The sequence below is a fragment of the Miniopterus natalensis genome, chromosome 18 (assembly GCF_054644295.1).
Source record: "Miniopterus natalensis isolate mMinNat1 chromosome 18, mMinNat1.hap1, whole genome shotgun sequence".
Classification (NCBI taxonomy): domain Eukaryota; kingdom Metazoa; phylum Chordata; class Mammalia; order Chiroptera; family Miniopteridae; genus Miniopterus; species Miniopterus natalensis.
The window spans coordinates 11,548,362-11,571,445 of record NC_142098.1 but is presented as its reverse complement, the minus strand read 5'-3'; the positions used below and the strand labels follow the sequence as shown (position 1 = coordinate 11,571,445).

At 46.2% G+C, this 23,084-nt stretch overlaps 1 protein-coding gene across 1 annotated transcript; it reads right to left on the bottom strand.

Annotated features, from left to right (window-relative positions):
* Nucleotides 1-650: 650 nt before the first annotated feature.
* On the bottom strand, nucleotides 651-5,534 carry LOC107543380 (zinc finger protein 550-like). Its single transcript, XM_087827392.1, has 4 exons — nucleotides 5,517-5,534; nucleotides 3,550-3,672; nucleotides 3,254-3,257; nucleotides 651-1,248 (listed from the first exon to the last, which is right to left on the bottom strand). Exons 1-4 carry the CDS (start codon nucleotides 5,532-5,534, stop codon nucleotides 1,043-1,045), a joined length of 351 nt encoding a protein of 116 aa, XP_087683518.1. The 3' UTR covers nucleotides 651-1,042.
* Between the last annotated feature and the right edge of the window lie 17,550 nt (nucleotides 5,535-23,084).

Genomic DNA, 23,084 nt, shown 5'->3' with positions numbered 1-23,084 from the left:
TAGAGGGGAGAGATCATGAATCTGCCTTGGTGCTGGTCCACACACTTGATGGCTCCGGCTCCCCTTAGCAGCCCAGATGTGGGGTAATGCCTCCTCGATGTTTTACAAGACAGGAGGGCAAGAAGATGACAAGGCTAGGCACTCCTGAATATCTGATTCATAAGTGGAAGGATGATTGCATGGATATAAATGAATGAATGACTGGATGGAGAGGTAGCAAAGAGTGTACGCAAAGTATAACTGGAGGTAGTAATCGCAGAAGAAAGGACTGTCTTTTGTGAGTCCAGAAAGTTTGAGATATCACTACTCATTATGACTAATAATACAGGAATACTCCTAATAGGTAACTTTTGTTGAGCCGCTTACTTTGGGTCAGGGAGTGAGCTAATAAGCAGTTTCATGTTATCTAATTACATTCCCGAACAATCCAATGATGCAGAAACTATTATTACTATATTTCTCAAATGCAGGCTAAGCTGAGCAGACTATCTGTTCATCATACCCATGGCTTCTCCTTGGGCACAAAGCTAAACCATATTTCCCAGCGTGATACAACATCAACATGTATCCTAATCCATCAACACGGTCCTGTCAATGGATGTGAATGGAAGTGATGTGTGTACGCAAGTGGATATGACTACTCCCCTTCTCTATTCTTCTTGGCCAGTTGGGTGATGCCAGGGATACCTGAAAGCCATGTATTGACAATAAAATGCACCAGGGTCCCTGGATAATTATGTACTACAGAGTTCCCCTGCTAACCCACATGAAATATGCCATGATGAGAAAAGAAACTCTTAATCTCTTGGCTGATCAAGATTTTGCAGTTTATCTTTTAAAGCAGGTAGCATTAAGTCAGCCTTACTTGTATACCCAAGGCACGAGATCATGTAACTTCCCCAGGGTCATGAGGCTGGTGAGTGACTAAACATTTAAAACGTATCTCTTACCTAATATACCACATTTCAACTCTAGTAAAGGCAAAGAGGGTGATGGGAGTGGGAAGACAGGAGAAACACAGTTCAAAGTGCCCAATGACCACCTAGGAAGACCGCAGGGAAGTCATAAAAGAAAACTGCTGCGCACGGAATTTCAGACATGATTCCCTGCTGGCTGCTATGACATGCACCTGCCAGACTCTCGCCCACCTACCTGTATAGGTGCTTTTGGAGAGGTGTCTCTTCACTGCCCATAGTTCTTGCTCATGTTCCAGGAGGCAGACCAGCTCTAGTTTGGGAACAAGATGCCCTGTGCATGTAGAAATAAATGCATTAGAGACAAAAGGAAAAGTCTCAAGAATACAGGAGTATACATTTTTAACACACCACCATGATGAACCCCAGAAAGGTGTTCCCTAATTAAGTCAGTAGGATTCAACCTCTCCATGCATCAGAACTACCTAGAGATGTTTGGTTCCAAACACAGAACAAATTAAGCCAAATCTCTAGGCATAGGGACTGAGCCTCGGCAGTTTTTGAAGCTCCCCAGGTGATTCTGGTGCCCAAGGATGGCTAAAAACACTGAAGTAAATCAGCTGGTGAATGTCTGAGGCAGGCCTTGATCTAAAACAGCTGCTACCCATTCTGAAGAAAAAGCCTTTACTGCAGGATGGGAAGATGGGGCTAAATGTGGAGACCTGCAGCCCTACATGCTGGTGCATCATCCTGTGCCCACTACAAGGACTCTGGCCAGATGACCTGGACCAAGGAGAAAAAGCAGACAGAGAGAACAGGGTTGGCACTGACCAGCCCAGGAGCCAGCACTCCCTCAGGGCTTCTTATTAAATGAAGTAATAAACTTTTTTCAGGGTGAAACCAGTATGAGGTGGTTTTCTGGTATATGCAGCCAAACATATTTTTCCAAAAGTGAAAGCTTAAAACCAGAGGGCTCCGGAGAGAAGTCAGTGACTTAGGCACCAGGACCCACTGAAACCAAGTGGAAAACCCTGTACTGCAAACCAGAATGTGTCCAGTTGTCACGTGGCAAATGTTCACTGATGTTGGCTACAAGCCTGGCCCCGAGCTCAGGGATGGGGCAGTGGAAATGGTTTATCAGATCGGCCTTCTCTGTAAAGGAACTGACCTCGTTGCTCCCACAGGGACTTGCCTTGTGCTGGTTTCTCTGCCTGGACTACTGTTCCACATATTTCTCCTTTTAACAACTAATCACAATTGTCATAAAATAACACTGTACTTACTGCACTGATGACTGACCTCCTGGGAGAGACTATGTGGACACAGGCTGGGAGAGCCCTGTAAGAGGTAACCATTTGGACACTTAAGAAAAGGGAGACCTCGGGCCTCCTTTCAGTTTGTATTCAGACTGACTTCTCGGTAAACTGGACATTTAGGGTTTAGGTGGGAGAACATTTGGGACTTACTAATTTATTAATTGATTGGCTGCTTGGATCATAGGTCAATGCTGGTTCATTGCTATATATATCAGCGCTATAAATAACAAATACATGTATAGCACTTTGTATTTTCCAGTTTATTTCTAAGCACTTTAAAGATATTGGTTTACTTGGGTTACTCTAAAAATATGATAAAATCACCCTAGCCAGTTTGGCTCAGTGGTTAGAGCATCAGCCTGAGGACTGAAGGGTCCCAGATGCGATTCCAGCCAAAGGCATGTACCTTGGTTGCAGGCACAATCCCTGGCCCTGGTCAGGACATGTGCGGGAGGCAACCAATTGATGTGTCTCTCTCACATCAATGTTTTTCTCTCTCTTTTCCACTCTCTCTGAAAAGCAATGAAAAAAATATCCTAGAGTGAGGATTAAAAAACCGCCACCACCAGGTAAAATAATTGTAGTCCCAGCAAGCTCCTGCTACCTGCTCAAGTCTGAGTGCCACGGCTGTTCTTCCTGCTGAAAGGGAACTGAACCAACAGCCACGGGAGCGTTAAAGATGCAGCACTAAGCCCAGACTCTCTCAGCAAAAAACAAGAGGCAGGAAAGAAAAGAGAAAAATAAACAGCTTTCTCAGGTGCCCATCATTGCCATTTGAAAACGTGTCCATGCATCTCTCAAACTGACTCCTGTAGCAGCAGAGAAGCAAGGCATAGGCCTTAGGAAATAAGGAACAACTGTGCAGGTACCAGGGGCTGAAGAAGCCTTTTAGCTGAGATTGTGTTGCTTAGAGACCAGTAGCACTGATGACAAATACCTTCTTGACCGTCTGCTTCACCCCTTCTTGGAGAACCTATTACTCACAGGTTCTAATAAATAGGACGTGGGGACACTTGACTCAACCAAGCTCAATCAATCACCTTCCCTCTTATGGGAATCTGGGATAAAGACATCAGCCTGGGCCAGATTATGCTGAACACCTGGGTTGAGACAACGTGTTGAGAATTATGTTTCTTGTACATTAAGCCCTAAGGCAGATACAGGGAAACCAAGCAAAAGGAAGTTTATACCAGAACATGCTGAGATTGCGGGGGAGGGTAGGTGGGGTCCTGAGGTCTTCTCAACCAGCCACGCTTAGAGCAAAAGGATGGAATGAAAGACTGCGGGCACACGCGGGAGAGGGGTGAGGCCTTAATCACTGAGACCAGGAGGCCACAAGTCTCTGGCATCACCTCCTGGTATAAGGTCTTCTGGTCCAGGTCTAGATGTCCCCATTCCTCCCTAGTGAAGGTCAGGGCCACATCTTTAAATGACACCAATGCCTAGAAAGTCAAATAGAGGTGGTGGAGTGGCCATAGGCCTATTGAGATTAGAGCATGCTGCTTGGCTAGTAGCAAACACTGAGAGACCCAAGGCCTGAATCACTGGGTATCTCCTGAGAATCTAGCTCTGTGCTGGGCTCAGGAGGAAGGTAAGTGGTGCCTTTGACGAATACAAAGGTATGGGAGTGAAAAGCCTCCTATATTGGAGAGTGACACAAAATAATGATAATCTCAGGCAGACTGTGAGGAGCAGACAGTAAGTGCTCTGGGATGTTAGAAGAGTGGGCTAAAAATAATAATTCCAATAACGACAGCAGCAGCAACAGCTGAGCCGCACTGTTCCGCACTGTTTGCCTGAGGGCTTTAGATGCTGTGTTAAAGCAATTAAAGTCTAGGACTGGAGCTAGACTCTCAGGGTTTAGATCCAGCCTTTTGAACTAACACATGCTATTTTCTTTGCGCCTCAATAAATAATTGTTCCCACTTCTCCAGGTGGTTGTGGGAATTAAAAAAAAAATGTTCATAAAGCAAAGAGTGCAGTGCCCAGAACATGTCAGTGTTTGCGATTTCATGAATTGTCACATGGCCCATGAGGTAAACACCCTCACTGTGTCCATTCCACAATCAGCAAACGGAGGTTCAGAGTCAAGATGCCCAGGATCGTATGTCTAATGAGAAGGGGAAAATCTGAACCCAGGTCCCTCTGGTCCAGACATGATGAGGGGTTTAGAGTTAACCTAAGCATGATGGGAGCCCAAGAGGACAGTCTCTCACTCATCAAGCACCTGGTACAGGCCAGCACTGTCCTAGGCCTGGGGATAGAGTAGAGGAGCTCACTGGGGAAAGACTGACAAGAAACTAAATAAATGAAAGATACAGTCATATGACCCTAAGGGATCTGAAAACAACAAAAGAGTGAAATGACTACAAAGATTAGTGGGGACTTTGGATGGGACAATCGAGGAAGACCTCTATGAGGGGACAACAGAAGGAGGCTGGAATGAAGTTAGGGAGAAAGCCAGGTGAGAAAAATGAGTGAGTCCTGAAGGTGATCAGAGCTAGGAGGAGAGCAAACAGGGCGGCTGGAGAGTAATTTAGGGCCTGTTGCACGTTTACATCCCAAGAGATGCAACATTCCTACGCACTGTCATTAATGAATATTGTGTTGGGCTCACTTTTTCAAATATAAGTAAAGGTGTTAAACAGGAAAATGGATTCACTGCTGTAAGTGGCAAGCCAGCTGCGCTTATAGTACACAGGTGAGGCGGCATTTGCAAAAACACATCCAGTTCTAGCTCGTTGAGGGAATTTCTATGCCAATCAGAGCAGTAATTCCAAAAACGCAGCTTCCACCTCACCCAAGCGCTCGGGCTTTCATCTTCTCTCCCAGCTTTCAGCTGGGTCAAGGCCTGAGGGCTCAGACTTCCCGCGGAGTGAGCCTAAGGTAATCGCATAATCAGAGACCGCATCCAGAGTAATGCGCTCGCGTCGTGCTGAGCACTGACGGGCGCACATCACACTAACCCTATCCAGCTCCTTCAACAGAGAGAGAATTGTCAATATTCCAATTTTAGACCCGAGGGAATGAAGGTAAAGGCGGCGAAGCGACAAGCTCAAGGTTCCAGCCAGAAACGGGGGTCCCTCCTCATAACCCCTGACCTGGATTCAGAACCCTGGGTTAGAAGTAATTAGATCAGCCGCTCCCACCCCATTCCCCCAGGACCTCTAGATCCAAGAACATTAAGATGGAAAGGCGACGAGCCCCGGGATCCCCTATATCGCTGGGGGTGGGACCGTGTGAACGGCGACTCCAGCCGGGTGGGCCTGGGGAACCCTCTACTTACCGGCGCCCGCGCCGCCATGGGGCCCCCTGGGGGCAGCGAGTCGGCAAGGGGCGGCGACAAAAGTCGGTCCGGCCGGCTCGGCCGACCCCTCACGCCAGCCCTGGGCGGGAGACCTGGGACCTCAGGGCGCGCCGCGCAGAGCCAGGGCGCCGCGTCCGGAGCTGCGGGGACGAGCGGCTGGTGCGAGGCTCCGGGAGCGCTGGGCGGGCAGCCCTGTTACAGCGGGGTCTTGGCTCCGACAGAAACGTGGAAGTGGGTCCTGATCTCCTCGGTGTCCTTTGCTGGGTCTCGAAGACCCTCTAGAAGCGGCCTCCGCCCAGCGTCCCAGCCAGCACGCGGGTATGGACCCAGCAGCCGGGACCCTCTGACTCCCGAGGAGCGGACGCCGAGGCCCCGCCCACGCCCAGACCACGCCCCCTCCGCTCTCCGACCCCGCCCAGCGCCCGCCTCCCACGTGCGAGGCACTGTCTTCTGGGGGATGTAGTTTCCCGCAAACCTAGTAAACCAGGAGCGCGCTTTGTTTTTTCTATTTTGTTTCTTTGTTTGTTTTTGCGATTTCTGTTTTCTGTGAAACCGTGTCCTAAGGTTCCAAAGAGAGGACTTGGCGTCGTTTTCTCTTAAGGACATGAACACATATCTGGAGCACTCCAGGCAATGCCTTGACCTTAAAGGCCTCTAACATGGGATCCAGGCCTTGACCTTTCCCTGTGTCCCCCTGCAGAAGTACTTCACTCTCTGAGCTAGGATTTATAGTGAAAAACGAAGATAATTCTTTAATATAGTAATTGTAAATGTTGCCCAAATCAGTAGTTTTCAACCCACATACTGTTGCTGGACTAAAGGGGTCTGTTTGCTTGCATCAAAGCCCTGTAGGAACAGGAGCTTGCAGCAGAGAAAGGAAGGGTTTATTTTTAGGAAGTGGCCCATGCAATGTTCAAAGACCTGGCTCCCCAGATGGCTTTCAGGGGATGAGTTATATAGGGAAAAAAATCATTAACCATGGTGACTCTCTCATCATTGATGTTTCTATCTCCCTTCTTCTCTCTGAAATAAAGATGTATTTTTTTAAAAAAAGAGGTAACATGAACTTATTTAACTAATAAGCCCATGTAGAATAAAATTATTTAATGCTGATAATTTAATTTTTTCCCCTTTTTACTGAATTTATTGGGCTGCCACTGGTTAACAAAATTATACAGGTTTCAGGGAAATGCTAATGATTTTAAAGATATGCCTATTTAACTAAACCAACTCAGACCAGCTTTAATGGCAAATATTTTACTGGATCACATGATTCTGAAAAAGCTTTGGGGTTAGTTTCTGTTATACTTTTGAGAATTTTCGTATAAACACTTGTTCGTTTAAGCCAATTTAATAGAGCACCACCTTTTTAAAAAAATAAGAGTTAACTCCCTGAAACTTGCATTTTAAAATATGGCCCAGTGGAGCATTTGAGATCTTGCTCCCAGCATATGCCATCAGTTTGGCTCAAATAAACTCTTTAAGTAAATAAATAATCTGTCTCTATTAATTTGGTTATTAGCTCAACCTAGAACTTAGAAGGTAGGAGGAACACTATTAATCTTTTTTTAGCCCCCATAGTTTCAGATTTGGCCAAATTTCTGATTAAAAAACGTCATTAAACCCTTTCAAATATCTTGTCATGTTTCAGCTGGGACAAGCAAGAAATATTTGTGGCATTATTAAGCAATTCCATGTACCCAATAAAATTCAAAGACCTAGAATCTTTCCCTCTGAGAGCCAAAAGAAAGAACTGACAGCCTTCATGTCACAGTTCCCCAGAGAGACAATTTCTATTTCTACAATACATTTAGGTAAAAGAGATGTAATCCATTAAAGTCGATATAACCTCACCCCACCCTTTTTAAAACATAAAGTCTGTTTAAACATTCCAATTTTCCTCATCTTATCAAGCCTTACATTTCCATATTCTTAATCTAATTGTAATCTGAGTCAGGGATTCACCAATGGGTTTGAGAAATTCCCATCTCAAGTTGTACTAGAAATTTCTCTTCTCATCCTGTTGGGGGAAAGCCCCTGAAGTCTAAATTCAGGATCAATTCTGAAAAACTGACACATAAGCCTTTTCAAATTCATAAGAGCTTTAATAGGAGAAAGTTACACACACAGGCAAAACAGCTGCTTGCTTCCAGTGGTGGCCAACTGAGAAAAAATCCAGCCCCTCCCAGGACAGGTCTCTTTTTATAGGGGGTTAACAGTAAAAGGATATGGTGGGTATTCACATAGACCACCAGAAAGAACAATGCATTTCTAAGTTAACAGATAACATCAGGCAGTTATCCACTTCATACACTCATTCGCCTCCTTCCTGGGGCGTGACACTTATCTTTGGGCAGCATTCTGGCTTTATGGGTGCTCAGCCAAACCTGAGGCTACAGAGTGTTAAACAAGTCACAAAAAGTTAAACAGAGTCTGACATTTCCCAGACACCTTTACTGCTAGAGACATACTGCATCTCTGAGCTCCCTTACACTATCCCCTTACCATTTACCCACTCTTGAGTAAAAAGGCTTTGAGTCCCCATCGAGGGGTTAAACCTGGCCCTGTTATTAATATTTAACTTGATTTAACCAGCCTGATTAATGCCCCAAGTAATTGCTGGTCAGGTGACTCACTGTAATGTATTCCTTCCAGTCTTTTAAATTTCACCACACTGGGGTAAATAGAATGGATTTGTTTGGGGCCCTGTAGGGGGTAAACAGGGGGTCAATTTGGCCCCATTTAGCCTTTGGTGAGGAGAGCTCCTTGTCCCCATCAGTTGCTGGTGGGAGTGGACTTTTGTGATAGCCCAAGAAAAGGAATTTTCTGAGACTTGTATGGGTGAGATATTATAGAAAGCTTTATTTCTGTGGACTTATATCCCTGAGTTTCCAAAGTCCTATTTCCCTTTGTCTCACCATGGAAGAAGTCCCATTTTGCCTTCAGCAGGGCTAAGATCAAAGCCAGTGTCTAGAGTTTCCATTCCATGCTGGGACAGTGTGTCCGGTCCTGCATTAAGCTAGCTTAGTTTGTGTTCCCAGTTGCAGTCCATCAGTCCATTTGTGTGGGGTCTATATGGCCACATGACTGTGGAGGGAACACAGGCAGGAGCAAAACCAGAGGACCAGAGAGCCAAGAGCTGAGAGCGCCAAGAGTCAAGAAAAAGAAAACTCCTTTGATTGGGGGATTCTGTATTACCCAAATTTTGGTGGGCTTGTAGTGGCCCTGCCCACTCTAACCAATGGTCTCTGTTCCCAGGTTTGACTGACAGGCATTTTCTCTATGTTATCCCACCTCTAAAGGGCATGCCTTGATCTCCCCTTGGTTGGACCCCTTCCCCCAGTGATCTGTAGGGGAGGGGCTGGTGGTTACCTGAGGAGTGTGAAATTGTAGCTTCCTGGTAAAGCTGCCCAAATGGCCATGCTTATAATGTCTGGCCTCCCTTTTGCTCCTTTCCTAATATTAATAACTAGCTAATTACAATGGTATCAGACCCATGGCATATATGCCAGGAAAGTAAGAAAGAAAGAAGTGACCATACTCCAGCTGTGGGAAGGACAGAGCTGCCTTTGGGGAAAAAGGTGATAGGCAGGAACCAGTTCAGATCACTGGGGTAGATTTCAAGGCCTTACCTAGTGAAGCTATAAGTGCAAAATTGTCCAGCCTCACTTCACAGTACAGGATTCTCTGAACTTCATCAAGCAATCCCTTATTGTCCCCAGAAAAAAATTAAAAGGTGATATCCTCAAAGGTCACACAGCCCTGCTATGATGGAGACAACTGATTCCATGATTAGCTCTCCTCACAGGGCCCCAGCCCATCCTTCCATACACCCATTCCATGCTCATCATCTTCCTCAACTTCTTAATTGAGAGGAGATACCAGACACTGGTGCCATTGGGACTCTCAGCTCACACCTCATTGATCACTGGGTCAACCCACAGTGATGATGGACAGGCAGGCAGATAGATACCAACTAAGCTCTGGGCTTGGTATGCAGGCTACTGAAAAATGTACCTGGGCTTTGTTTTAATCAGGTATGGGAAGATGGCAGACATAGAGGCAGTTTGAAAGAAAAGCTTTTTACTTATAATGCCCAAGAGCAAAGAGCATGGCAAGCCATGCAGGGCCACATGGGGATGTACCAGGGTTGGTCATAAGGCAGAAGGAGTGAGGGGTCAGAGACCACTGTGGTTTTCACAGGGAGAAATGGGCAAAGCAGGGTAGGCAAGCTGAGCAGATGTAGAATTGGATAGTTTGAATAATTTTGGCAAGCTCTAGGCTATGAAGTGGTAGCTAGTTGTCCAGTACCTGGCCCTGGGATGAGTGGGCAGGAGAATAGTGTCCCAGACTGCAGAATCCTGATAAAAGGAGGTAGGTGGGGGTATGGACCCAGATTGGTTGGTTTGCATATCAAAGACTTGCTCACAGGTAAGTTGTTTACTATTTTAAGAAAGTAGCTAGCTCTGGGAGGGACCGTGCCTCCAGGATAGGCAAGGCCCCAAGATGTTAAAGCATCATAGCCACAGAAGCTAAAAACATGACTAACACAGGGCCCAACCTTATCTCCTTGTCTCATTAAGATCATAACTCCCAGATACAAACAAATATGAGCTCAGTCTTCCTCCTTAAGCCCCAATACCAGGGCGATGGGGCCAATAGTTAATGCTTCCTCCTCATGTTCATATCAGTCTTTAGACTGCACTTCCCTCACAATTCTAGACCCCAGTATGAACTCCCATAACCACTGCTACCCAACCTCTGGCCCACACCATAGCCATCCCCTTAAACTCCCCACAAGCCACTCTGCACTTGGCATTCAGAGAGTGTTTGGCAAATGCAACCTGGATCTCATTCTGCCCAAGACCTTCTGTATTAGTTTCCTAGTCCTGCTGTAACAAAGTACTACAAACTGAATAGGAATTTATTATTTCACATTTCTGGAAGCTAGAAGTCTGAAATCAACCTCAGTCATAACTGCACACAGTTGTCTGATACCTCCAATCCTCTTTCTCATCTGTGTTGTACATTCTGCCCCTTCCTCTGCTGAAGAAATAACTGCTAACTTAACTTTCTATACACAGAAATGTCTTTGAAGAAAGAGTATAAAATAAAACTATTTCAAGTCATAAATGAGAAATTTAATCTAAAATTAACCTGCATAAAACAAAATTCTTATTTAAGGATATTCTATTTAAGGATAAGAGAAAGTGATCCCAGGTGAAAGAGCCACAACATAGAAGAAGGAAGGATCCAAGGGAGGTGCATCTGTGGATTTAAAAAGAATGCTTATTATCTGTATAAAAACATGAGTATTCCATTGTGAAGTTAAGAGGATGGAATTAACAAGCATAGCCTCAATAACATATCTCTCTCTCTCTCTCTCTCTCTCTCGTGATAGGACAAATTGATTAATGTTCTAAGTCTCTTGATATGATTCAGGAGGAAAGGAAAGGATTTAAAACTCTTTTTTCTACTATGTTATAGAAGTATTTGTAATTTTTCGCTTAAGCAATATTAAGACTCAGAGTATACACTTTCAAACTAGAAGAAACTTTGGCTTGTAGATAAGTAATCAATAGGAACTTAAAAAAATATATAGCCTGAGCAGCAGGGAAGAGTGTACCTGGGTGAGAGGACAGGTCAAAGGTCTCCAAGGCTGCCCAGGCCCCCAGGGAGGTTACAACATGAGGCTTTGCAGTGGTCTCCTACTAGTCTTCAGGCACAGTGACCCCCTCCTTCCTGCGGGCTCTTGGCCACCCACCTGGACAGAAGCTTTAGGAGAGGCCTCTCTTCACCATGCATAGATCTTGCTCATTCTCCAGCAGGCGAATCAGTTCTGGTTTGGGAACAGGATACCCTGATCAAGGAGAAATAGAACAGCAGTGTTTGAGTAAAGGCAAAAATGAATATGTATTCAGTACACTATTCAAGACAAGGATGAGATCTTGGAATAAGGCTGCTCTCACCCGTGAAAGAAAATCCTGGCCTCTGACCTGGAAACCAAGAGCACAAAAACCATCCTTGGACCAGAAGTCTACAGAGGATAGTGATGACTGTCTACCTAACACCCATTCCCCTTGACCTCCATCCTGCAGAATTCAACACTGTTCAGGGATACCCTTACCTTTTTATACAGCCGTGGGACTCTGGGAAGGTGATACCTTCATTCCTGAAGCTATTTTCTAATTAACGTTAGTGAGCATCTCAAACTTCCTGGGCATCAGAAACACCTGCGGACGCCTGGCTTTGACCATGAACCAAATGGAACTAAATCTCTGGGGAGGAGACCTGGACACGAACGCCATAAAGGCCCTCTAAGTGATTCAGGTGCCCAGAAAGGACTGAAAAAGCACTGGTCCAAATCAACTGATGCCTGACCCTCTGAACTTTTTCTGTTTTATTTGGAAAATGTTGGATGTTCTGCTATTCTGGAGCTATGACCTATGAGGGTGCCAAGTGAGGCAAAGGGTATCTGTACAAACCAGGAGACATCTGCATCAAGTCTCAGGACAGAAATCAGTTCCTCCACTATGAATCTCACAAGCAGGATGTTGAGTGAAAAACCTACCCACAAAGCAGTGCACAGTGCGATTCCATTCATATAACGCTCAACAATGGGCCACTCCACTCTCTGGGGATGGAAGCCAGCAAAGTGGTGTCTTTTGAGGGAACTGAGTGGGAGTCAGTGGGGAGAACATGCTGTGGGGGGACAATGCTCCACAGATTGAACCAGGTGGCAGTTACATGAGTGGGTACACAGAAAAATATTGAATTGGACACTGAGGGCTGTACATTTTACTGTGTATGTTATACCTCAAATAAACAAGCATATTAAAATAATAGCTCATGCTAAAAAATATCATTGCTGTCTTTGGACAACAGCTTCCTAGAGAGGAGAAAACTGGATTCAGAGTGAGCAGCTTTGGCAAAACTCTGCACCTCACAAGGGATGTGGTGAGAATTAAATTAGCGGAGCAGTGGGAGCCATGTCAGAAACCTGACATGGGTGAGAGCTCAGGGGACATTAGCTGTGGTCACTATTATACACTGCGTTTTTTTAGATTGATCCACATTCTGTTTCCTTAAATTGGTATCTTCAGAAAGGGAATCTTGTATCACTTGTAAGACTAGTTTCACTTTTCACATAGGTTAGCATAAAAATACAACAATGAAATCACAATAATACTTTAAGTTCCAGTAAGCTTATGTGGCCTGCTCTGCTCTATGAGTCAGCAGCTGCTCCTTCTGTTGTAAAGGAAAATTAGCCAAGTTAGCGGAGGAGTCAAAGAGATCGATAAAGTAAGATTATCCTGGCAATAATCAGGGGGTAGGAAAGAGGATATCCTCAACGCCAGTTGATGATACGTCTGCACACCCTCCAAAATCATCTCCTACACCAGCAGAGGATTGTGGCCCAGGCCTTAGGAAGCAAAGGATGATCATGTAGGCATCAGGGAAAAAAGAAGCCTGCTGAGATTGTGTAGTTTCAGTGTTGCAGGGTGGCCTGCCTGACCCCTGTTCACGGGGTTATTGGGACACATAACCCAACAAAGCTTGATTGCTCAGTTTCCTGCTGGTGAGAATCTGTAATAAGAACCTCAGACCAAGGCCAGCCTATGGTAGGTATTAGAATGAAAGTGTGGGCTTGATTTAATTCTTGGCTTAGTTCTTGATTTCACTTCCTGTTTTTGGCCCCTTGCAGTGCCTGTCTGGACACAAGGAGAATAGGAGAGAGAAGATGAGACAGGAGTTACAGGTAGGAGGGAAGGTGGGTTCCAGAGGACTTGTCTATCAGTCAGTCCTGGAGTGAGAATGTGAAATGAAGGCTGAGGCTCCCTGCACAGGAGGGAGGTGAGCCTTACCCAGTGAGACCATGAGCCCACAGGTCTCCAGCATTACCTCCCGATACAGTGTCCTCTGAGCCACGTCCAGTTGCCCCCACTCCTCCCAAGTGAAGGTCATGGCCAAGTACTTGAAGGTCATCAACACCTGTAAAGTCAAACACAGACAGCCACGTTGGTCTCGGGGCTGTTGGGGGAGATCAGAGCCCATAACTTGGTCACTGCTGAAGGTGCAAGGGAGACCCAGGGTCCGAATCACATCTAGTGAGCTGAGCTTAGTACTATGCTCAATGTGGAGGCAGATTCTGCCTTTCAACATAAAGCAAGTATGCCAGAGAAAAAAGCCATCAATGGAAGAAGCCCTTGGAGAATGACACGAGGTTAGGACTACCCCATAGTAAGTGCTCTGGTGTGTCAGAAAATGAAAAAATATGATAAAAATCCCAACAATAACAGCAGCAGCAGCTGAGCCTCACTGTGTGTCAGCACCATCCTGAAGGCTTCACATGCTGTGTTAAAGTGTCTAACGTTTCAGCTCTGGACCCAGATCCCCAAGTTTCAGTGCAGCCTCTAGAAATCAAGCCTTGCCAGGTACATGACCTAGGGGAAACCACTTCACTTCCTTAAATCTCAGTTTTCCCATAGATACAATAATAGCTTCCACCTCACCAGGTTGTTGTGAAAACTAAAGGGAAAATATTTCAAAAGCAAACACTGGAGTGTCTGGCTTATGGAAGGACTCTCCCTCTCTCTCTCTCTGCGTGTGTATGTGTCTGTTTAAGAATTTGGGAGTTTTGTTTTCTTTAGTAATTGGTAGACTTTACTTTTTAGAATAGTTTTAAATGTACAGAAAAAGTCAGATGATAGAGAATCCTCATATTACCCCCCCAACCCAGTTACCCTATTATTAACATCCTACATTAGTATGGTACCTTTGTTACAACTAATTAACCAATACTGATACATTATTAACTAAAGTCCACAGTTTACTCAGATTACCTTCGTATTTATCTAACGTCATTTTTCTGTACTAGGACCCCATCCAGGATATCACACTGCATTAGTTATGTCTCCTTGGGCTCCTCTTGGTTGTGACAGTCTGCTTGTTCTTGATGACCTTGGCAGTTTTGAGGAGTATTGGTCAGGTATTTTGTAGTATGCCCCTCTACTGGAATTTTTAAACTGTTTTCCTCATGATTATGGGTTTTTACCATGGAGTTATAGGTTTGGGGGTGGAAGATCACAGAAGTGGAACGGGGCATCTTGTATATGCATGCATATTTCTTGCCTCAGTCCTAGACTCAGTCATTTCTCTAAGGAGCCTTGATTCATTTTATTAGATAATTGTATTAGAATCAAGATTTGGGCACTAGGTGTGCTCATTGCTATTGGGGTGTTACTGTTTTAAAGTCCTCTCAGCTGACAAAGAAATAAATGTGTATGTACTAACCTGTGTATATACCATCCGTATCTATATTAAACATGAGTTCTTTTTTTTCCAGCCATGTCCAGTCTACTGATGAGACACCAAAGGCATTCTTCACTTATGTCACCATGTTTTTGATTTCTAGTATTTCCTTTCTTAGAATTTCCATTTTCTGCTTATATTACCCATCTGTTCTTGTATGTTATCTATTTTTTCCAACAGAGCCAACTGTATGCCCACTGCCCACAATGCTGGGGTGTTCCATCTTGGGTTAGAGTGGAAGGAAGAGCACAGTGGGAAAGGTGCTGGAAACCCACAGCCTATGGAGGACATCTGAGCTGTAAATACCTTCACCTCTCCTCCCCAGGACCCTGTTAACTCCCCCATCTAGGCTGGTACTCAGATTTCTCTCCTACCCAGAGTATCTGCTGAGCCTCAGGCAAGTAACTAACCACATCTCTACACGGGTGCCTGATCTCTCCACCTAGGGTTCCCTAGCCCTCTTCTATGAGTGTGTAGTGCCTTCACTGAAAACTTTCTACATTCACTTGAAAGCTGTTTCCATGGATGGTATCACCGCCTCCAGGGTATTCCTAAAAGAGTCATTGGTGTCACTCAGATGCACACTTGGCTCTCATTGCCACATTCGATGATTCATACCCAAGGTCCTATTGGTAATCCCCTGAATACTGCTTATGGTGTCTCCTCCTCTCATCTCAATACTCAGCTAACCTTTTGTTATCACTGTTAGTACTGTGAATGTTTGAAGAGACCTTAAAGGACTGAGAATTTCCAATGTGACCCTCATATGTCTTGGTACCTGTGACTGTTTCTCCACATACCCTCTTACATATGACCTTAGCCCTGACTGCTGATTCTTACCACTCTGGGTAAAACGTAAAATGCCCCACAATGGCTGCTAATCCACAAGAATATTCTCTATGTCTCCCATAATCACCTTTGACAATCATTTCTAAACTGGCTGGACATGGGCTGACGCCTCCTGTAAAACGTATAAAACCCCATCCTCCTGCCCTGGTGAGACTGCTACTTCCAGGCCTTCTTGGCTGGCATTTTAAAGTAAAGGCTTCTGCAGCTTGGTTCAAGTTAGTCTCTTCTCACCGCGTGTCCTCTTGTGTTCACATCTAATCACGAAATATGGGTCAGTCTCTAGACTGTGCGAAGATATGCACCCTGGCTCCTTGTTCTGACCCCCAACAGTGCATCATCAAACCTGCAGGGATGGAGGGAATGTTGCTCTTCCCAAGCCAGGGGGTTCCTGACTTATCACATTTGGCTCATGGGAATTGTGTGATTGTATGCATGTGGCCTACACACCTGGCATTGGGGCACCCCATGCCATGTCTGTTTCACAAATCTTTATGGAGTATTTGTGTCACCATACTTGCTGTGGTGGGTCAGGACCTCCATCCTGCCTCAGAGGTCCTTGATTTGTTTTGCATATGGCAGTTGTATGTGTCTCATATCTTTCTCTTATGGATGTGGTGTATGGATGTGGTGGACATGGGCTGACACCTCCTGTAAAACGTATAAAACCCCATCCTCCTGCCCTGGTGAGATTGCTACTTCCAGGCCTTCTCGGCTGTCATATCTTTCTCTTATGGATGTGGTATATATCTGTGTGGGTCCAGGCTGTTGAAGAGGGTTAGCATCACAACATTTATCACACAGTGTCCCAAGGTATATGTGGGAAGACTCCAAGGTATATCACAAACCTGTCACACAGGGTCCCCCAAATCTAGGTTATGCTGCAGTGTCACCATCACATACCTGGCACATTTAGTACCTGAAATATTTGTTTCTAGACTGTGTTTCAGTGAGCTAGTTAAAGTGTCACACCACTAGAATCACAAGACATCTCCTGAAAGCTCTCCACAAACTTGGAACTTATGGATAACCTCTCCACTGTGGACCTCAGATACATAAGGTTCAATTTCAGACAGATGTATTCTTCACGAAGGCTCTCCTCCAGTATTGTTATACTGAGCAGAGAGACTGCACATTCTCTGTATGTCTAAGGTAACTCTCTTGTGTGAATTTTCTGGTGCTGGATGAGGTAAAGCTATCAGCCGAAGGCTTTCCTTCATTCACCACACTCATAAGGTCTTTCTGCAGTGTGGACTTTCCTGGTGCCAAATGAGGTTAGAATTTTGGCTGAAGGCTTTCTTAATTCACTGCCCATCTGGGTGAATATTCAGTGCTGGATTAGAGAAGACCTTCGACTGATAGCTTTTCCACATTCATGGTACCTGTAACACCCTTCTCCATTATGGATTTTATCATGCTGAACAATGATGGACCTTCAGCTGAAGGTTTTCCATATTAACTTCAGACATGCTTTTGGTGATAAACTAGACCATAAACTGAGAGCTTCTCCACATTTGCTGCACTTCACAAGGCTTTTCTCTAGTGTGAACTCTTTAGTGCCGAATGACTGAATAAGGTAGGTTCTTTGGCTAAAGAATTCCCCACGTCCCTTACGCTCATAAGGCCTTACTCCAATGTGAACTCTCTGATGTTTAATAAGCTTTCCCTAAAGGCTTTCCCCACACTGCATTCAGAAGGCTTTTGTTTAGTGTGAATTCTCTTTTATACAATAAGGCTGATGTTTTAGTTAAAGAATTTCCTACATTAACTGAACTTTCACAGCCTTGCCCTACTGTAAACTCTGGTGTTGAATGAAGCTGAGGTTGTGGTTAAAGAGTTTGCCACATTGGCTGCAGTCATAAGATCTTTCTCCAGTGTGAAATCTCTGGCATTCAATAAAGTTGGAGCTTTGCCTAAAAAATTTCCCACATTCACTGCATTAGTAAGACCATTCTCCATGGTGAATTCACAAGTGACAACAGGTCTGTATTTGAAGCTGAAGACTTTCCCACATTTGTGGAACTCATAAGTTCTTTCTCCAGTATGGACTCTCTAGTGCTGAACAGGTGTGTTTGTGGTCAAACGCTTTCCTGCACTTGTCACACTTCTAATGACTTTTCCCATTGTGAATGGCTGCCTACACTCAGTGCTGCTTTATGGCTTCTCCTGTTATAAGTGGCTTGCAGCTGGAGAAGGCCTGACCAGGAAGTACTTCCCAAAACTTTGTCACAACTAAAGGAATCCCTTGGCGTATGGATTTTACAGCTCTTCACAAACAAGGCCCTGCCACAACCCTTCTGAAAGATTTCTACTGTGCTGCCTCTGGTGAGGGTTTATACTGAAATACGGTTTCCTACCTGCCCCCTAAGGGTATGGTTTCTGCCTGGGATGTGTTCCCCTATCCTAATCCAAGTGCAAAATGTCTTACAAGACTGAGACACATGTCTCACAGGGATGGGATTTCTGGGTAAAAGGACCTGTTTCAGGAGTCCTGACCTGTGACACTCCTTTTACAGAAATGCTCTGCTCAGAAGGTACCTCTTCATCTTCCACTCCATGCCAATAACCTGAAAGCAAAGAAATACAAGGAGTACAGGTGAAGTGCAGCTGACTTTGGTGGGACGGGGCAACCCCATCACAGATGTGCATCTGATATACTGATGAATGAGTCTATGTGAGTCCAAAGGATTGTGGATGGAGAAGGGGGTTAGGGTCAGACTGAGGAAGAACCTGCTGTGTAGTAATGACCTTCTAAACGTCACAGCATGGGTGAAATGAAGGACAGAGCCGAAGACCAGTAAGGACAAAGGATGGGCGGCAACACCAAGAGGAGAGAGAGGGTCTATGACTCACCCTGAATGGTTTTTAAGACTTGTCTTGTCTGCTGATGACACATGGGTGCTGTGCAGAGGTTGTATCCAGGTCCAAGAAAACCCAATTGCATCAGAGGAGCTTATATTCAAAACTACTTAAGGACATGTGTACATCTCACAACACAATATGTTTGGGGCAATGGTGGAGAACACTGCAAGGGAGCAGTGAAAAGTGGGTAAGACACAGAATCCAGAGAGGTGAGGATTATCCCTGGGCTGAAAGTCACAGTACAAATGAGAAGTTGGCAAAATGTCAAGAATGTGGAAGAAAGGGTAGAAATGAGGTGTAGCCACTGGCACTGGAACCAAAAACAATACTGGAAACAGGAAAGATTAATGGTATGATCTGAACATAGCTCTGATGTCACGCCCTCTCACCTACCACTCAATAGGGCCGGGGCCCCTCTGAGCCCATTTTATGTAGTTGGAGTCATATCCACACTGAGAAGCACCCACAGCTCTTTCCCCCACCCCCAACTGAGCACAGTACCTCAGTAATGCAAGTTTTAAGGGAAAGATTTTAGGGGTAAGTGGCAAGCACTGGCCCAGAGCAACTCAGAGCAACAGATCACAGGAAAAAAACCAAAATATTATAAAAAGAACTTCAGAGGAGGATCTTGCAAGAATAGCCCATGGGCCACATAAATAATAACCAGTGACTATAATTCCTAGCATAGGCAGATACGGAAACACATCGGCTGGAGGAAGGGAACAGAACCTGGGCAGAGAGGTCACCTGTCCAGAGAGAAGGAAAGCAAGGTGGGATCCAAAATCCTCACTGCAAGACTCCCAGCCCCTTACCTGCAAAGTTTTGGGGCAGCAGGTACTGGGAAGACATGGGAAGAGGACAGGACGGTGTGTACAGAGCAGCCTTAGCAACCGCAGCACCTACCCGGAGAACCGGGGAAGGAAGCAGTGACCAGGGTCCTGACATACGATGGGCCTGCCCCGGGGAAAGGCAGAGCCTAGCTCAAGGCACTGGGGCAGCTGTGAGGGTCTTACCTAGAGAGGTCATAAGTGCAAAGTTCTCCAGCATCACGTCACAGTACAGGAGTTTCTGAGACTCGTCAAGGAGAGCCCATTCCTCCTGGGAAAAGTACACGGTCACATGCTCAAAGGTCACGCTGCCCTGCCACAATGAGGAGAGATGAAACCATGAACAGTGTCTCTGAGGACACCTAATCTGTCTCCTCACATATCCACCCCATGCTAATCTCCCTAGCTTCATAACTCACGTGAGGTATTAGACTTGGTGCCATCTCTGCCTGCTCTCTCCTCATGGCCCCATTAATTGCTATGTCTGGCCCTCAGCAATATTACGCCGGTGGGTACACTTAAGCTCTGGTGAGCCTTTCCACTCATCCTGTTGGGCAATTCCCAGAAAGTCCACCAGATGGTGCCTCCCAAACACAACCAAACTTGGGCCCAGCCTTCATCCTTAGGTCCCCAATATCAGGGCTCTGGTGACATCAGTTCTTACTCCCTCTCCACGTGTACAATGTTCTTTAGACTGTACCTCATGTCTCCAGACCCCACAGCCAACACCTGCTCCATGCCAGAAATCGCTCCCTGGCTCCCCATGTGTTACTCATCACCTGGCATCCATACTATGCTTGGCAAATTCAAACAGGATCCAGTACTACTCCAGACCTTCAATGACGCCCACTGGCAGGGCAGCCTTTGATCCTGCTGTGAAAGCCTTATTTCCTGGATCTTTGCTTACCGGTAATTCAGATCCATATGCAGATTTCAGATCCTACTGGTCCTCTTCCACTTCTGTGATGTACCTGCTGTTCCTCAGTAATAACAACCTTCCTCTCTCACTTAACACTCATTCAAAGCCCAGCCCCGGGGCTCTGAGCCTCCCCCAGCCTAGTGACTCTACCAGATGACTAAATTTGCCTTGAGCTAATCCATCAACCTGACTGAAACACTCCAGAGTCACCAAAAATTCCTGGTGAGTCCACAAAGATATAAATAGGAACAGCCCAGCCTCAGTGTTATATATCCTCAATGACTCCTTTGCTTCTGCATCTGCCTCAATGTCCACTCTTCCCTTGGAAGCCTTGGCTACCTGCCAGACCATCCTCTCTCCACACCCTCCTTCATGGCCAGTACTTTCCCTCAATTGTGCTTGTGATGCCCACCACCCCTAACTAGGTGTCCAACCACGAGACCCAGTCGTTGGTGGACCCTCCCCTTCCCAGCCTGCTAACAGCATTACCACCATAACCTGAAGATTCCTCCTCGTGAATGTGACCCACAGCTCCACTTTCTTATGGATACACAAACTAGTCACCACCTTTCTGATGTCTTTACTCTGAACCACCTCCCAGAGATCCAGACCTTTGGGTCCAGCTGCCAACTTGATGCCCTTCCTTAGTGTTTTCTGAAAAAATCTCAGATTCTTAACATGGCCAAACAAAACTCCTGATATTCCCTCTAAAAATTATTGCCAACTCTCCGTTCTTCCTTCCAAAACCTTAAGGCAATCCCTGACTCCTACCTCTTTCTCTCTCATCCTAAACATTAGAAAATCCAGTCAGCCATACTTAAACAGATCCAAAATCCAACCACTTACCCCACTTTCATGGTCACCACAGTGATCTAGTTACCACCAATACTCACCTGGACTATTGCAGTAGCCTCCTCCCTCCCTCCTAAAATCTGTTATTCACTCTGCAGCTAGAGAGCCTCTTAAAACCTGGGTCAGATAACCTCATTGTTCCCATCCCTTTGCTTCCATCATCTCCAGAAAAACATCCAATTTCTCAGGCTGCCATTGTAGGCCTGACTCTTACTCCCCTGATCTCCAGAAATAAAGGAGACTTGTAATTCTCTCAACACTTCCAGCTTAGCCTCACCTTCAAGCACTTGGACACACTGATATTTGTGCCTGGGATAATTTCCCACACTTGATTTCATTAGTTGCTAAACAAAGGAACTATTGCATATAAACTCTGGCCTAGGATAGCGGTAGGCTGAGTCCCAGGTCATCACAATCTCAGAGATCATGGGTGGGGTGGGGTGTTGGGACTGGTGAGGGCTCACTCACCTGTCTAGGGTCCTCAAGCACTTCTGTGGCCATGGAACCTGTGGGAAGAGTGCAGCAGTGAGAAGCAGGCAACCATGAAAGGCTCCAAGGGCTTGGGCCTCCCTTGTATCTCTGCGCAACCCTGGAATCAGGTGACCTTGGACTGACTGTAAAACCTCTGTACCCCAGTTCTCAGTAATGCCTCTTACCAGCTGTGTGTTACTTTGGACAAGGACTCAACCTCTCTGTGCTTCACTGTCGTCATCACCCCTTTTCCAGCTTGTCCTTTCTCTGAGCAGCTTTAGGGAAAGTTAAAAAACCCTAACTCTGACCATGGCTGCGGTCCCAAACATCCAGGGTTCCAAACACCATCAGCCCCTGCTCTGCCTGCCATTCCTGGCGTGACTTCTCTTCACACACTGCACGGACCCCAGGTTTCCCAAATGCTCCGGGCCAGTAGCCCATGCAAGCCTTTGCACGCGCTGATCCCTCTGCCTTAACACCCTCCTACACTTTATCACACTGGCTTTCAGAAATGAGGACATCACCCTCGGGCGCCTTCTGAACAGACTCCCTGAATTTGGAGCTTTAGGATTCAAAAGTAGGGATGGGGCAGGTGAGGGCCCAAGGACTCAGCACCAGCTTGTACCAGGTCCATCAGGGAGGCCACCCAGACCGTGCCTGTGGGTGACTAGGGTGGAGACTCCGGGGGACTGCCTCCGGCCCAGCTCTGACGCAGGATCACCCCAGGGACCACCCCAGCGAGCCTAGGATTCACCTCTGGACAGTGAGGACACTTCTTCACGAGTTTCTCTCCTCCCGTTGCCTCAGGCCCGAGGCAGCAGTCCGCAGCGGCTGACCAGGTGAAGCCAGCCCAGCCCGGACAAAATGACTGCCACAAACCGAGGCCGGAAGTCCCACCCCTTCCTTTCCCGCCAAACGCCGAGCCGCCTCTGTCCTGTGCCTTCATTGGCTCATCGCTGCGCCCGGCCTGTCTGCGCAGAGCACTCTGGGTAAGGGTAATGGAGGCCTCAGCTCGGCGCTGGGGAAGGGGAAGGGCGCCCCCATCCCCCTCACCCCCACCCCCTCCGACTCCTGGAAAAGGAGTCCCCAGGCTCTGAGCGAGGGGAAGGCGCCCAGGTTCCTGGGCAGTGTGGTCAGCTATTGATCCCTAAAGGGTTGATATCTGTTATTTCGTACACCATCGAGCTTCCAGAGGCTAAACAAATTATCTCCGATGCTCCCCAAAGGCTACAGATCCAAATGGAACGATCACTCCATGTGTCACTGAGACCCAAAGTGGGTCCACTTGTAGCTGGGAACTAAAAACATTAACTTGTTGCTGCTCTTCGAACGCGCGTAGCCTGATGTGTTCGAGTCAGTTGTGTGAATTTCAGTCTGTTCTGTCACGGACAAGAGGAAAAAGCGTCTCGACAGAGTCATGACAAGAAAGACAGAAAAGGGATGCTGGGCTGCCCTGAA